At 45.5% G+C, this 14,973-nt stretch overlaps 1 protein-coding gene across 1 annotated transcript in view; it reads right to left on the reverse strand.

Annotated features, from left to right (window-relative positions):
* CUX2 (cut like homeobox 2) overlaps positions 1–14,973 on the reverse strand; it is a 461,792-nt gene that overhangs the window by 162,386 nt on the left and 284,433 nt on the right. The window contains 1 exon segment of the mRNA XM_056821762.1: positions 5,249–5,296. Coding sequence (XP_056677740.1) covers positions 5,249–5,296 — 48 coding nt within the window.

Genomic DNA, 14,973 nt, shown 5'->3' on the forward strand with positions numbered 1-14,973 from the left:
GTCTGTCTCTCTCCTCTGTCTCTCTCTCTCCCCCTCTCTCTCTCCTCTGTCCCTCCTCTCTACTCTCTCTCTCCTTCTCTCTCCTCTGTCTCTGTCTCTCCCTCCCTCTCTCTCTCTCTCTCTCTCTCTCTCTCTCTCTCTGTCTGTCTGTTTGTCTGTTTCTCTCCTCTGTCTCTCTGTCTCTGTCCCTCTCTCCTCTCTCCCTCCTCTCTACTCTCTCTTTCTCCTTCTCTCTCCTCTCTCTCTCTCTCTCTCTCTCTCTCTCTCTCTCTCTCTCTCTCTCTCTCTCTCTCTCTCTCTCCTCTGTCTCTCTCTGTCTCTGTCTCTCTCTCTCTCTCCCCTCTGTCTCTCCTCTCTCTCTGTCTCTATATCTCCCTCTCTCTCCTCTGTCTCTCTCTCCTCTGTCTCTCTCTCCTCTCTCTGTCTCTCTCTCCCCCCTCTCTCCCTCTCCTCTCTCTCTGTCTCTCTCTCCCCCACCTCTCCCTCTCCTCTCTCTCTGTCTCTCTCTCCCCCCTCTCTCCCTCTCCTCTCTCTCTGTCTCTCTCTCCCCCACCTCTCCCTCTCCTCTCTCTGTTTCTCTCTCCCCCATCTCTCCCTCTCCTCTCTCTCTCTCTCTCCCCCTCTGTCTCTTTGTCTCTCTCTCTGTGTCTCTTTCTCTGCCTCTTTCTCTCTGTCTGTCTGTCTGTCTCTCTCCTTCTCTGTCTCTCTCATACACATACATATAAACACAGAAGACTCTGACTGACAATGAGTTTGGCCCCTTCTGGGGGGTTCGGGCAATGGAGAAACAAGGCCATGAAGTGATTAGCAAGGCTAGACTCTTCCCAACCCTGCTCACCTCCTATCAAGGCTTACACTCACACGAAGCCCCCTCACCTACTCTAACTTGGCATCTTCACATCTCCCTGAGAGGAAGACCTTATAACACATTCATGGCACCAAGAGTTGGAAGTCTCTTCATCATGACCCATTTAAGGGATAAGAAAAACTGAGACCTGGAAAATTAAGGGAATTGGCTGACATCTCCAAATGCCATTCAAACTCGGGTCCTCTGACAGTAAATCCTACATGACTCTAACATGAAACCGTAATAGTAACATGTTAAGAACAATATCATTATTAAAGCTGGCATGCCTATACAACCTTTAAAAATTTTTTATTTAAAAATCCTTGTTTGGGGGCAGCTGGGTAGCTCAGTGGATTGAGAGCCAGGTCTAGAGATGGGAAGTCCTGGGTTCAAATCTGGACTCACTCACTTCCTAGCTGGGTGACCCTGGGCAAGTCACTTAAGCCCAACTGCCCAGTCCTTACCACTCTTCTGCCTTAGAAAAATATACAATATTGATTCTAAGATGGAAAGCAAAGGTTGTCTTAGAATCAATACTGTGCATTGATTCCAAGGAAAAAGAGTGGTAAGGGCTGGGCAGTTGGGGTTAAGTGACTTGCCCAGGGTCACGCAGTTAGGACGTGAGTGAGGCCAGATTTCCAGATTTGAACCCAGGACCTCCCATCTCTAGGCCTGGCTCTCCATCCACTTTCCCCTCTATATGTGTGGCATATATGTGGCAAACCAAAGAAGCAGTCAAACTCAATGGAAATAATCTTCAAGAGTCAGGGGGAGCTGGGTTCAAATCCTACCTCTGCTGCTTATGACCTGGACCTCAGTTTCCCCATCTGTAAAATGAGGGTATTGGTCAGGATAGTCTCTGAGGGCCCTTTTAGTCCTGAATCTGAGGAATTATCATTATTTCTTCCTTCCTCTTTTGGTCTGGGAAGATGATATCTGTGTCACACATAGACACAGAACTCTAAACAATTTATCTCCCTCCAAATGTGTGTGTATGTATATACATGCCCATATATAGGAATATGCCTGAATCAGAATAGGTTTCATAAATGCTCAGCAAATAACACTGACAAAAGCTTTACTAAGTCCTTTCCTCACAGCTCAGGGCCAGGGAAAGCCAGTCTTCTTATCCCCATTTTATAGATGAGGAAAATGAGCAACAATGTGTGCTAGTGGTAAGTAGTAGGTAAGAAATATTTATTAGGCACCTACTGTGTAGCTGGGGATACAGATAGAAGCTAAAGACAGTCCCTGCCCTCCAAAAGCTGACATTCTTTTAAAAATCCTTCCTTTCTCATGAGAAAGAATGCTATCCACATCCAGAGGAAGAACTGTGGGAGCAGAAACACAGAAGAAAAACAACTGCTTGATCATAGACTCTAAGCGATCACCCCAGTGCAAATATCAATAATATGGAAATAGATCTTGATCAATGACACATGTGAAACCCAGTGGAATTGTGCGTTGGTTACGGGAAGGGGTGGAGAGAGGGGAGGGAAAGAACATTACTTTTGTAACCAAGGAAAAATGTTCTAAATTGACTAATTAAATAAAACTTAAAAAAAAAACCTCCAAAACAATAACAACAACAACAAAAATGACTGTAAGACAGAACAGCAAGGGCTAGGCAAACAGGGTTAAGTGACTTGCCCAGGGTCATATAGCTAGAAAGTAGTTGAATTCAGATTTGAACTCAGGTCCTTCTAACTCTAGGGCTGGTGCTCTTTCCACTGAGAGGGATAAACCTCTAGATACCCCGAGGAGCTGACAACGTAATGGAGGAAGACGGTACCTAAAAAGGCTACTGGGGGAGAGGGAGAAATGGAAAAGGGAAGCATCTGTGCAAAGGGCCATGATGGTGAAGTCCAGAGAGTCCTAATTCTAGCCTTTCCCCCCAAATGGAGATCAGGGGTGGGAAATGTCCCAGAGTAAGAAGAGCCCAAGTGATAGAAGGAGTCCTGATCTCTGGATCAAAACCATAGTGATGGGATCAAATCCCACCACCTTCATGATCTTGAGAAAGTCACTTTCCTCTCTGGACCTCATTCCCCCATTTCTAAAATGGGGGGGGGGCAGGGATGGGGCACCGGACAAAAATCATGCCTCAAGTCCCTTCCAACTTTAAATTCACATGAAGCGAAATTACTTGCCCAAAGGCACAAAGCGATCGGGTCCTCTGACTCCAAATCTGGGGCTCTTTCTAGTAGCATCCACGGTCTTCCAGGGAGGAAAATACAAATTTGATTAGAGAGAGAGACCCATTTTCAGGGCATCTAGGCAGCACCATGGATGGATAGAGTGCCAGGGTTCAAATGTAGCTTCTGATCCTTTTAAGTGGTGCCACCCCAAGGCAAGTCACTTAACCTAGCTGCTCTTCTGTTTTTAGAATGGCTACAGAGATGGGAAGAAAAAGAAAGCTATTGCCAAAGGACACAATGTGGCGGATGCTGCATTTGTGAAGAAAGCAGGGGGGAAGGAAGAAGGGTGAGGCATCATCTGCAAACCCTCGAAAGGCATTTCTGAGTGAGGCTCTTTTTTTTTTTAATGGCCGGACGATGGCCCGGTTGGCCCTCTCCCTTCCACCCCATCCCACCCCGTCCCTGAGCGGAGCCTCAGTGGCGCCAGGTCTCCAGGAAAGCAGACCTTTCTTCCCCAGTGAGAGAGTCGTCTCTGTAACCTCAGCGATGGCTCTGTACCAGGGGAAAAGCTGCCTTCCTGAGCCTGCACACACTCACTCACAAAGGATGCTGGAGGGGGAGCCGGGGAGGGAGGGGGTAGTGGTAGGGGGAGAACATGCCTTTTTTTTTTGAAACACAAAGGCATGAAAACCCACTCCTATCATTATCACTCTCTTTTATGTGCTCAGGCACCCGCGCTACGGGATGAATCAATACTGGATTGCCCTATAAATAAATGAGCACATCAGTAAACTGAGTAATAAAACGAAGTGATGAAAAATATGGAAATCAGCTGCATTTGTGTAAATCCAGTTACTGTTTACTTTAATATTTTCTTATGTGGTTACGTACTTCCAAGGAGACAGATTTAAAGGGATGGGACGCGGGCGGCGGGATGACAGATTCCAGCGGGCGGCTGCCACCGCCGCCGTCTTTAGGCTGCCCGCCGCGAGCTCTCGCTGCCCCATTCCTCCAGGGGGTTCTGCCTAAGCACATTAGAAGAACACGGAAAGCGGCCCCCGGAAGACGGATCATTCTCCAAGCGTTCAGAAGGACGATTCTCGCCTGCTCCCCTTCTCCCTTTGCCTCCCCACCCAGTGGGCAAGAGACGATTTTCTAGTCTGCTTTCCTGAGTTGGGTAAACTGATTTTTGCTCTGGATCTTGGCTCTAAAGTCTGGTGAGGGGAAGAGGGAGAGGAGGGAGACTCGGCTCCTGTTGAGGGGTTCGAGGATGGGCAAAAGATGGCGGTTTTATTATTTTTTTTTTGCTGAGATCAGCATGGCAGAGAGCCAAAGACCGGTCACACCGGATGGCAAGTTGGCAGGAAGGCGTGAGGACTGTATTGATTTTGCTCTGGGTAGCCCTAGAGGAGGGAGGTCAGCCAAGTAAGGAGGGCTGGTCAAGTGTTTAGACTTACTGGCGAGACTGCCTCAGGGAGATGCTCAACACTGGAGCTTGGAAGGGATCTGGGAGGGCAATCTGGAGGAGAAAACAGAGGTCTGGAGAGAAGGGACTTGTCCAAGGTCATAGAAAGAAAGAGTGGCAGATTCAAGACTGGAACTCGGGTCTCAAACTCTCATCAGCCAAGAGTCCAAAGGAAATACTAATAGTTAGTGGCGGATCTGGGAGAAATCAATTTAAAGTTGGGCTAAGACCTAAGGGAAGGCAGGATAGTTGCTAGGTTTTGGTCCAGCCTAATTCAAATTTAACATGATACTGGTTACTCCCCCCTCATACATTCTACCATCGAGTCACACTGGCTTACTTGCTATTTCTACATGCAGTAGAATATTTCATCTCCCATCTCCATGCTTTTGCCCAGGCTGACCCCCCCTCCCTACTTCACATCTGCCTCCTGGGACCCTTAACTCCCTTCCAGGAAGGGATCAGGTATTGCTTCTGGCGAGAAGGGTATCCAGATCCCCCCAGTTGTTGGTGCAGCCCTTGCCCCATCAAATGACTTGCTTTATTTTGTATATATTTCATATTTATTTCTCTGTGTGCAAATTGTTTCTCTGCTGGAGTAGAAGCTCCACAAAGGCAGGGAACATTTCCTTTTTGTTTGGGACCCCAGTGCCTAGCACGGTACCTGGCACACAGTAGGCACTTAATAAATGTGGGTGGGGTGTGTATGTGTGTTCCCAGCTGCTGAAATTCTACTTGTGGATAGTGAGAGAAAAATTGAATGATTGAGCCGAAGACACACTGGGTGCCTGGTCTTACCTCAGCTTGGAAACTCTTTAAGACAGGAGCGACCATCTCCCTGATTTCCTGAAAAAAGAGAGCCAAGAGGTCACCAAAAGCAGAGGGTGGGAGACCCCCTCCGGGCTCAGACTAAGAGCAAGGGGTCAGGTCTCCCCTTCAGGCTGCAGAGGTGGGGTCTACCCTCTGGCCAAGGCATTACTCCTTTTGGCCACGAGGTCTTGGGTCAAAGTCTTGGAATTAGGGCATCTCCGTGTTTCCATAGATTGAAGACTTCAGTTCAAATCCCATCTCAGAGACTCAGACCCTGGGCAAGTCACCCTTAAATTCTTGGGGCCTCAGTTTCCTTATCTGTAAAGGGAGGTATTCCTAGCACCCTGTTTCCCAGGGTTGTTCTAAGGCTCAAATGACATCTGCAAAATGCTCTGCACACTTTAAAGCACCGTGGAAATGCTAGCAATTAAAAAAAAATTAAGGTTGCATCCCTTTGAGTTCATCTGATAGGATTTGCCTCGGTCTCTCCTCCCTCTGATTGGGGGACCCAGGAGCTTCCAGAACCAAAACATCGTTTCCTAATTCTACTCAGAACTCAATCCAGGAAGAGCCCTGGATTTGGAGTGAGACAACCTGGGTTTGGGTGCCAGTCCTGCTACTGGGTGCCACCCTGGCCACATCAAGCAGTCTCTCAAAGCCTCGTTTTTTATAGTTGTTAAATTCTGAAAGGGCTGGATTAGTGCGCCTTCAAATTCATTTCCATCTTTGAGTCTATGACCCTAAATATGATATCAATGAGTCAATCTACAAGCATTTATTGAACTCCTACTATGAGTCAAAGAAAGGCAAAAATGGACTCTGCCCTCCACAAAGAGTACCTACTGTGTGCCGGGCTCTATGTTAAGTACTTTATCTAATGCTAATCAGTGTTAGTGCTTAGATGACTCTGATGTCAGGGTTGTGAGTTTTCTCTCTAATGACCACCCAGATCTGTCCACCCTCTAGAGTATTGGCTCCTGGGGACCTATGACCCAACATACGATGTGCTCTTCACCCCTCGATAAAGTCAGTGGCATTGAACAAAACCTTGGTGTGTTATGTAAAAATTCAGCCCTAAAAATGGCTTTTCTAGAGTGCTTTACAGTTTGTAACGTACTTTATACACACTATTTCATTTAGCCTTCTATGCTGTGGGAGGCAAGTCCTAAAGGTATTATTGTGTCCACTTTACAGATAAGAAAACTGAGGCTTAAAGACAGAGGTGACTTTTCCTTGGTCTCAAAGTTAATAAGCCCTAGAGGTGGGACTTGAATCCTAGTTATCCATCTTCTAAGGTTGACCCTCTATCTGCTATGCCATTCTGACTGTCTCAAGGGTAACAGTAGATTATTTGTTTGTAACTCTTGATTTTCTGGGTCACCTGAGATTCAGCTAGGAAACCCTAGGCCACTGATAGCTATCCTGGCCACCAGGAATTGGAGTGGGATGATGACTTTGCAGTCTTCACAGTCTGCTTTTAGTTGAGTGGAGAATGCCAAGCCTTAGGAAGATTAGAGTTCAAATCTGGTCTCTGATGCTAGCTGTGTGGTTCTGGGCAAGTCACTTCACCTTGTTTGCCTCAGTTTCCTCATCTATCAAATGATCTGGAGAAGGAAATGACAAACTAGCTGTATGATCCTGGACAAGTCACTTTACCGTTTGCCTCAGTTTCCTCATCTGTCATATGATCTGGAGAAGGAAATGGCCAACTAGCTGTATGACCCTGGATAAGTCACTTCACCTTGTTTTGCCTCAGTTTCCTCATCTGCCATATGATCTGGAGAAGGAAATGGCAAACCACTCCAGTACTTTGATAAGAAAACCTCAAATGGGGTTACAAAGAGTCAGACATGACTGAACAACATCTAGCATCTCTTTCCAGACTTACATCACATTCTCCCCTTCATGTAGACTACATTCAAATCAAACTTGCTGTTCTAGTACAAGGCATCTCATTTTCTGCCTGCAGGCTTTTGCCCTCTGCCTGGAATGCTCTTCCTCCTCAGCCAACTACATTCAGCCTCAGCTCAGGAGCCACCTCCTCCATAGGGTCTGTCCTACTCGCCTCATTGTTACTCCTTACTTTCTTTGGATAGGTTGTGTCTCCCCAGTAGAACGTGAACCTCTGGACTATTCTGGTTTTGTATTTGTCTCCCAAGTACCTAGCACAGAGTCTGGCACATAATAAATGCTTACAGAATTAAAATGGATTGAGTATTAGGTTTGGGTTGTCTCAGGAATGGGATGAGTCTGTCCTGAGTCATTCACGCTCCTCTGGAAGATCCTTGAGGGCAAGAACTGTTTTGTTTTTAAATATTCCTGGCACCTAGCACATCCTGCGCAGAGCAGAACTAGATGAAGGCTGGCTGAGAATTCAGGAAGAGTGGGGAAACAATGAATGAGAAGACTCCCATTTAGAGAGTCCTTATGGTTTCTCATGAGAACACAGTGGGTGCTTATTAAATGCTTGTTGCTGACTCGATGCCCTGTGAGGTGAGTGGTGAAAGTCTTAGATTCCAGAGGGGCTAAGAAAGAAGAATACTGCCCGCTTCATGCCAGGGAGTGGATGACTTTCATGACTTGTAATAGCTGCTGGAAGATCTGCCTGCCCTCTCCCTCCCTACTCCAATGCATCCTCCTTTCAGCCATTAAGGTGATTTTCCTAAAGCGCAGATCCAATCATGGCACCTTTCCCCGCACTTAATAAACTGCACTAGCTCTCTGTAACCTCCAGGATCAACTACAAAATGCTCTGTTCAATACTCAAATTCCTTCATAATTCCCTCCATGAAGTCTGTGATCCAGGGACACGGACCTGTGCTCTTCGCACCTGGCACTCCATCTCTCAGCTCTGCCTTTCACCCATGCCTGGAATCCTCTTCCTCTCTGTCCCCTCTAATCCTTGGCTTCTTTCAAGTCTCAACTTCTGCATGAAGCCTTTCTTTTGAGTCCACTAAGTGCTAATGTTTTCCCTCCTTTGATTATCATCAAATTATTCCAGATATAGTTTGTTTGTTTGTTGTCTCTACCAATAGACTGGTAGTTCCTTGAGAGCAGGAACTGACTTTCTCTTTCTGTACATTCGCAATGCTTAGCACAGTACTTCATACATAGTAGGAGCTGAATAAATATTTCTTGACTAACTAGGACTGAATGATATGAGGAATAAGAAATACATCTTTGAATGTGACCAGAGTGAGACTATTATTCTTATATAATACAGAAGTGGGTTCTTCAAAAGGAAGTATCATCCATTCATCCATCATTCTTTCCTTTCTTCCCTCCCTCCTTTGTTCCCTTTCTTTTTCTTCCTCCCTCCATTCCTTTCTCTCTTTCTTTCCTCCTCCCTTCCTTTCTCTCTCTCTCTTTCTTTTTTCTTTCTTTGTTTTTCTCTCTCTCTCTTCTTTCTTTCTTTCTTTCTTTCTTTCTTTCTTTCTTTCTTCTTTCTTTCTTTCTTCTTTCTTTCTTTCTTTCTTTCTTTCTTCTTCTTTCTTTTTCTTTCTTTCTTTCCTTTCTTCTTTCCTCCCTCCATTTCTTTCCTTTCTTTCCTTCCTTTCTCTCTTTCCCTTCTTTCTTTCTTTCTTTCTTTCTTCTTCTTTCTTTCTTTCTTTCTTTCTTTCTTTCTTCTTTCTTTTCTTTCTTTCTTTCTTCTTTCTTTCTTTCTTTCTTTCTTTCTTTCTTTCTTCTTTCTTTCCTTCCTTCGCCTGCCTTCCTTTCTCTCTCTCTTCTTTTATTTCTTCCTGACTTCCTTTCTCTCTTTCCCTTCTTCTTCTCTAGCTTTCTTTCCTCCCCCCGTTTTTCTTCCTCTCTGTCTTTCTTCTTCTCTCTTCCTTCCCTCCTCTCCTCTTATGACTGTTTCTTATTCTTCTCTCCCTTCTTTTCTCCATCCCCATTCTCTTTTCTCTCATCTTCTTCTTCTTTCCCTCCCTCCTTATCCCTTTTCTCTTTCCATCCTCCTCCTTCCCTCTCTTTCCTGCTTTTCCCTCTCTCTGCCTGCTTCATTCTCTCTCAGTCTCTCTCTCTCTCTCTCTCTCTCTCTCTCTCTCTCTCTCTCTCTCTCTCTCTCTCTCTCTCTCTCTCTCTCTCTCCTCCTCATCTCTTTCTTAAGTGGATAGAGGTGACAAAAGTATGTTTGATAACTGAAAGAATAATAAAATCTCAGTATACGACTGTTGATGTTATTGGTCCACAGATGGGTTCTTAAAGATTAATTAATCACTTTGTCTTACAAATGAAGAAAATAAAACCCAGACAGTTCTAGGGTTTAGCCTGACATTCCAAAGATAGAAAGAGAGCCAAGTAATGCTGGTATCCTAACTTCCATTTTAAAGACAAGGAAACTGATGTGCAGAGCTGTTAGTGCAGTTGGTCAATAAACATTTATGAAGGGTCTACTGTGTTCTAAGCAGTATGCTGCATGCCAAAGATATAAAAGAGCCAAAAGACAGGCGCTACCCTCAAGGAGTTTCCCATCTAATGTGACTTAAAAAAACAAACAAACCTTACCTTCTGTCTTAGAATCAATCTTAAGTATTGGCTCCAAGGCAGAAGAGTGGTAAAGGCTAGACAATGGGGGTCAAGTGACTTGCCCAGGGTCACCCAGCTAGGAAGTGTCTGAGTCCAGATTTGAACCCAGGACCTCCGGTCTCTAGCCCTGGCTCTCCATCCACTGAGCCACCCAACCGCCCCTAATGTGACTTCTTTAAAAAAATTTTTTTTGGGGTAAAGATATTTTATTTTTAAAAATTAAAAAAACCTAGATGTGCATACATTTCTCTAGTTTGATATCTAGTTTAGGAATAAAAGTCTACTTAATTTCCTTCCAACAAAGATATTTTATTTTATCAATTACACGTAATAATAAATTTCCATAAAAGCTTTCTGATATGATCCAAATTGTCTCTCTTCCCCTTCACAAGCAATTCAATCTGGGTTCTCCGTATCTAATGTGACTTCTTAAAAAGGAATCAGATCCTGGGTTCAAATCTCAGCTCCGCCTCGTGTGACTGAGATGACTCTGGGCAAGTCACGGGGCCTCTGGGTCGGACAACCTGACTCCGACGGCTCCTTCTCACTCTAAATCTGGGCTCTTATGAGTCTAACAAAGGGAAATAATTCAAGATTGACCAGAAAGCTAGGGGTTCCCGAGGCTGGACCTCGAGGCGTCTGAGACGATTCTGGGGTCATTTACCGGGCCCCAGGCTGACTGGGACAGGCAGTCTGGCCGCCGGGGGCCGGGGCACTCCCTTCTGCCCATCCCTCGGGCCGGGGGGCTGCCCCTCTGTCTCTGGCGCCCCCTCCTCCCCAGTGTCCTGCTCGTCGTCCCCCACGGTGAGCCGCTCAACGTTACAAGTAGGAGGTGAGTTGGCACCCGCCGAGGGATTTTTTCCCCCCTCCTAAATAGGGCCCTAAAATGACTCCCTCTTTCCTACCAGAGGAACTGGTTCCAAAAGAGAAAATTTCAAGGCGCGACTATAATAGGAATGGAAACTTATTCCTCCTAATTGCATAATTGCATAATTATGCGGTATTAAAATTATGTAAGTTGAAATTGGAGGCTTAAAACCCGGCCTGGATTTTGCACCTCACCTGTGCTGCTCCCGGAGGGAGACTAATTGACAAGCTGCTGGGAAAACTTTGCTGCCTTTGGGGAGTGGGTGGAGGGAGAGGCAGGGAAGGGAGAGAAAAAAAGCCTTCTGGTACCCCCAGGTACTCCTCTGGTGTCCGGGCTGAGACAGGGGATGCTCAGAAGCAAAAGTTCCCAAGATGGCATCGTTCCTACTCGAACCCTGGACTTAGAGCCAGGAAAAGCTGGGTTCGAATCCTGCCACTGACATTGACTGGTTGTGTGACCCCAGGAAAGTGACCGACCCTCTCTGAGCCTCATTTGTAAAGGGGATGGACTTCAAAAGCACTACAAAAAGGAGGATGAAGCGGATTCATGTAGATAACATATTTTGCAAACTTTAAAATGTCAGAGCTTAGAAACTGCGAGGAATCACTCCAGCAGTAATGAGGGGCAGAACACCTGGAATCATGAGGTTTATAGCATTTATTATGGTCTTTGGGTAAATCAGCTCAGGGAGAGACTTAAATCCCCCAACCAAACTCCAAAGGCAGCTAAGTGGTGCAACAGATCAACCATCAAGCCTGGAGTTAGGAGGACCCGAGTTCGAATCTAACCTCAGATATTTACTAGCTAGGGAAATCCCTAAACTTGTTTGTCTCAGTTTCCCCATCTGTAAAATGAGGATAATAATAGTGTTTATCTCCCAGGGTTGTTTTAAGGACCAAATGAGATCATATTTGTAAAGGCACACTGCCCGGGTGCACAGTAGGTCTTTGCTTCCTCTTCCTCCCTCTGTAAAAATGGATTTAATTGTCCAGGAGGGTCTTAAATAAATGGAACTAATTGTCCAGGAGGGTCTTAAATAGAACTGATACTAAGACAGAAGGGAAGGGCTTAAAATTTTTTTTTCTTAACAATCCTCAACTTGGTATACTGGGTCTATGCCCAACCTGGCCTCTTCTCTACTCAACCCAAATGTTTCGTGAAGAATTTGCCAACCCTCATCAGAGTAACTGAGGGAGAGACAGTTGCCTATGAGCGACATTTGAGTCCCCAAGATATGGCCCCAACCCATAGAATTTGTGATTTCTTAAGAGTAATGTGTGCCTGAATCCTGTGCAAAACAGGAAAGAAAGATGGCGGCCTCTTTGAGGCAAGTCAACCACCCAAAGTGGTCCAGGAGGATCATGATCAGATTCCTCCATGAGAATGTAAGTTTTGGGGAGCAGTTGGGTGGCTCAGTGGATTGAGAGCCAAGCTCAGAGACGGGAGGTCCTGGGTTCAAATCTGACCTCAGACACTTCCTAGCTGTGTGACCTTGGGCAAGTCACTTAACCCCCGTTGCCTAGCCCTTATCGTTCTTCTGCCTTAGAACCAATATCCAGTATTGATTCTAAGATGGATGATAAGGGTTTTAACAACAACAAAAAAAGAATATAAGTTCTGGGGGGCAGCGGGGTAGCTCAGTGGATTGAGAGCCAGACCTAGAGATGGGAGGTCTTGGGTTCAAATCTGGCCTCAGATCCTTCCTTGCTGGGTGACCCTGGGCAAGTCACTTAACTCCCATTGCCTAGCCCTTACTGCTCTTCTGCCTTGGAACCAATTCACAGTATTGATTCTAAGATGAGAGGTTTTTAGACTAAATAGATATGATATTTAGACTAAATAGATATCCCCTCTTGCAGGGCAGGCACAATTTCATTGTTTGGTTGTTTTTTTTTTTGCTTTCCTAGAACTCAGTGTGGTGCTTGGCACATAGTAGGTGCTCAGCATTTATTATCATTCATTGTACATTTGTATGTGGGCATCTTACTTCATCTGATAAAATGTAAGCCTCTTGAAGGCAAGGATGTTGTGTTATTCTTTTCTTTGCATGCTCAACACAGTTTGGCATAGAGCAGCCACTAAATAAACGCCTAGGGATCAATTATTGAGAGAGAGGAGAGGAAGAGAAAGGCATAGTGGGAATAGTGTGTCAGCCTTAGAATTAGAAAGACCCAAGTCCAAGGCCCATCTCTCCTACATACTGACTGTGTGACCTTGGGTGAGTCATTAAAATTCTTAGTGCCCCCTGAAAGTTCTCGAAGACCAAGTGACCATCAGAGCAGGTACTGGTGAAGGGAGTGGACTCACTGGGAGTTCCATGTGTCAATGAAAGAGAGAAAGAAGTTGGGAATGGTGTTGGAGGCCCTGAGGGGGCTGAGGGTCCATCCTTGAATCATGAGATCTGTCTCAGAATCAGAATCATAAAATTAGCATCCTGCCATATGCCATCCCTCATGTTACAGCAAGACCATTTTGCCTGGTGGGAAGACCTTTCCTCTGCTATTCAAATCTTCGAAAGGATTACTGAATTGAATTAAATGCCTTCCTCCAGGATTTTCTGCCCAATTGCTGGCTAAGAACCCAAGAGGTGGATGGGATGGCAGAGGTCAGCAAGGGTAGCCACTTTCCTCCATCTTGCCTTGGCCCCTCTGCTGGTGGCTGGCCTCTGGGGTCTTCTATCTCTAAGTCTCTGATCCTATGAGAAGCCATCTAATGTTCTTGGGCCTCAGTTTCCCCATCTGTAGAATGAGGGGAGGCAGATGAGATGGCCTCAGAGAGCCCTCATTTCTTTGGATCAATGTCATCATATGACAAGTTATCTAGACTCCCTGGGAATTTGTTTTCTTATGCATAGAATGGGGCTTGGACAAGATGGTCTCCAGGGTCCCTTCCACTTCCAGAGCTGGGATCCTGCAACACACTTGGGACAGCTCTGATGGTCAGGCAATTTGGTAGGGAAGCATAATGTTGTCCGGTCAATATGACAGGGTGGTAGGGGTCAAAAGAAGATGCCTTCAGATTCTGTTTTTGAAAGGATCTCAGATCTAGAGTTGGAAAGACAAACCAGTTCAAACTCCTTATTTGACAGGTGGGGAAACTGAGGCTCAGAGAGGTCAAGAGACTTAGGAACATAGAATCACAGAACCAGAAGAGATCCCAGAAGTCATCTGGACCAACCGCCTCTTTTTACAGATGGGGAAACCGAGGTCCAGAGAGTGGAAGTAACTTGTGTAAAAGATGGAGTTTGAAAGCACCTGACTTCAAATTCATTGTTTGTTCTATGGTATCACTGTGCCGTCTGATTTTTCTCTAGGGTCCCTAGTCTACTCTGCCTCCTTCTACTACTATTCTGCCAAAGCTAAATAGTTTGGGTTTTGATTCTTCCTTCTTTCTTCCATCTTTCCTTCCTTTCCTTTCTTCCTTCTTTCCTTCCTCCCTCCCTTCCTCTCTCCCTCCTCTTCTCTCTGTCTCTATTTTCTCTTCCCCCAATTTCTCCGTCTCTGTCTCTTTCTGTGTCTTTCTCCCTTTCCCCCTCTCCCTCTCCCCCTTCTCTATCTCTCTCTGCCTCTTTCTCTACTTCTTTCTCTCTCTCTCTCTCTCTTTCTCCCTCTGTCTGTCTATCTCCCCCCCCCATTCCTCCCTCTCTTCCTTTGAAAATTTCTGGAATTTTCCAAGAAGTAGCACTGGGACTTGTTGGTGCAGGACATGGCTCTCTCAGCTTCTCCCCTGAACAGAATGGAAGCCTGTGAAATCAGATCTCCTCCTGGGGATCCACTACTGTTCCAGCATCAGCATCCTCTCCCAAGAAGGCAGACATAGGCTTATGGGGAACAAAGCTTTTGGGGTGGTGGTAGGTGAGGAGGGAAAGAAAAGACTAAAGTGGGGGTGGGAAAGGGATGTGGGAGATAGAGAAAAGGGGCAGAAAGAACTGGGAAGGGGGAGATCATCATGACTCGATAGCCTACTGGGCTCCAATGAAAAAGGAAACAAGGTGATCTTTGGACAAACAGTCTTGTCCATCATGGCTTGGTGTTCTAAATTACAAGATCTCAGCTATGAATTTGCGGGAGGAGTAAGAAAGGAAAGAAAGAAAGGAAGGAAGGAAAGAAAGGAAAAAGAAAGGAAGGAAGGAAAGAAAAGAAAAAGAAAGAAAGGAAGGAAAGAAAGAAAGGAAGGAAGGAAGGAAGAAAGAAAGAAGAAAGAAAAAAGAAAGAAAGAAGAAAGAAAAGGAAGGAAGGAAGGAAAAAGAAAGAAAGAAGAAAGAAAGGAAGGAAGAGAGGAAAGAAAGGAAAAAGAAAGAAAGGAAGGAAGGAAAGAA

The sequence above is a fragment of the Monodelphis domestica genome, chromosome 3 (assembly GCF_027887165.1).
Source record: "Monodelphis domestica isolate mMonDom1 chromosome 3, mMonDom1.pri, whole genome shotgun sequence".
NCBI lineage: Eukaryota > Metazoa > Chordata > Mammalia > Didelphimorphia > Didelphidae > Monodelphis > Monodelphis domestica.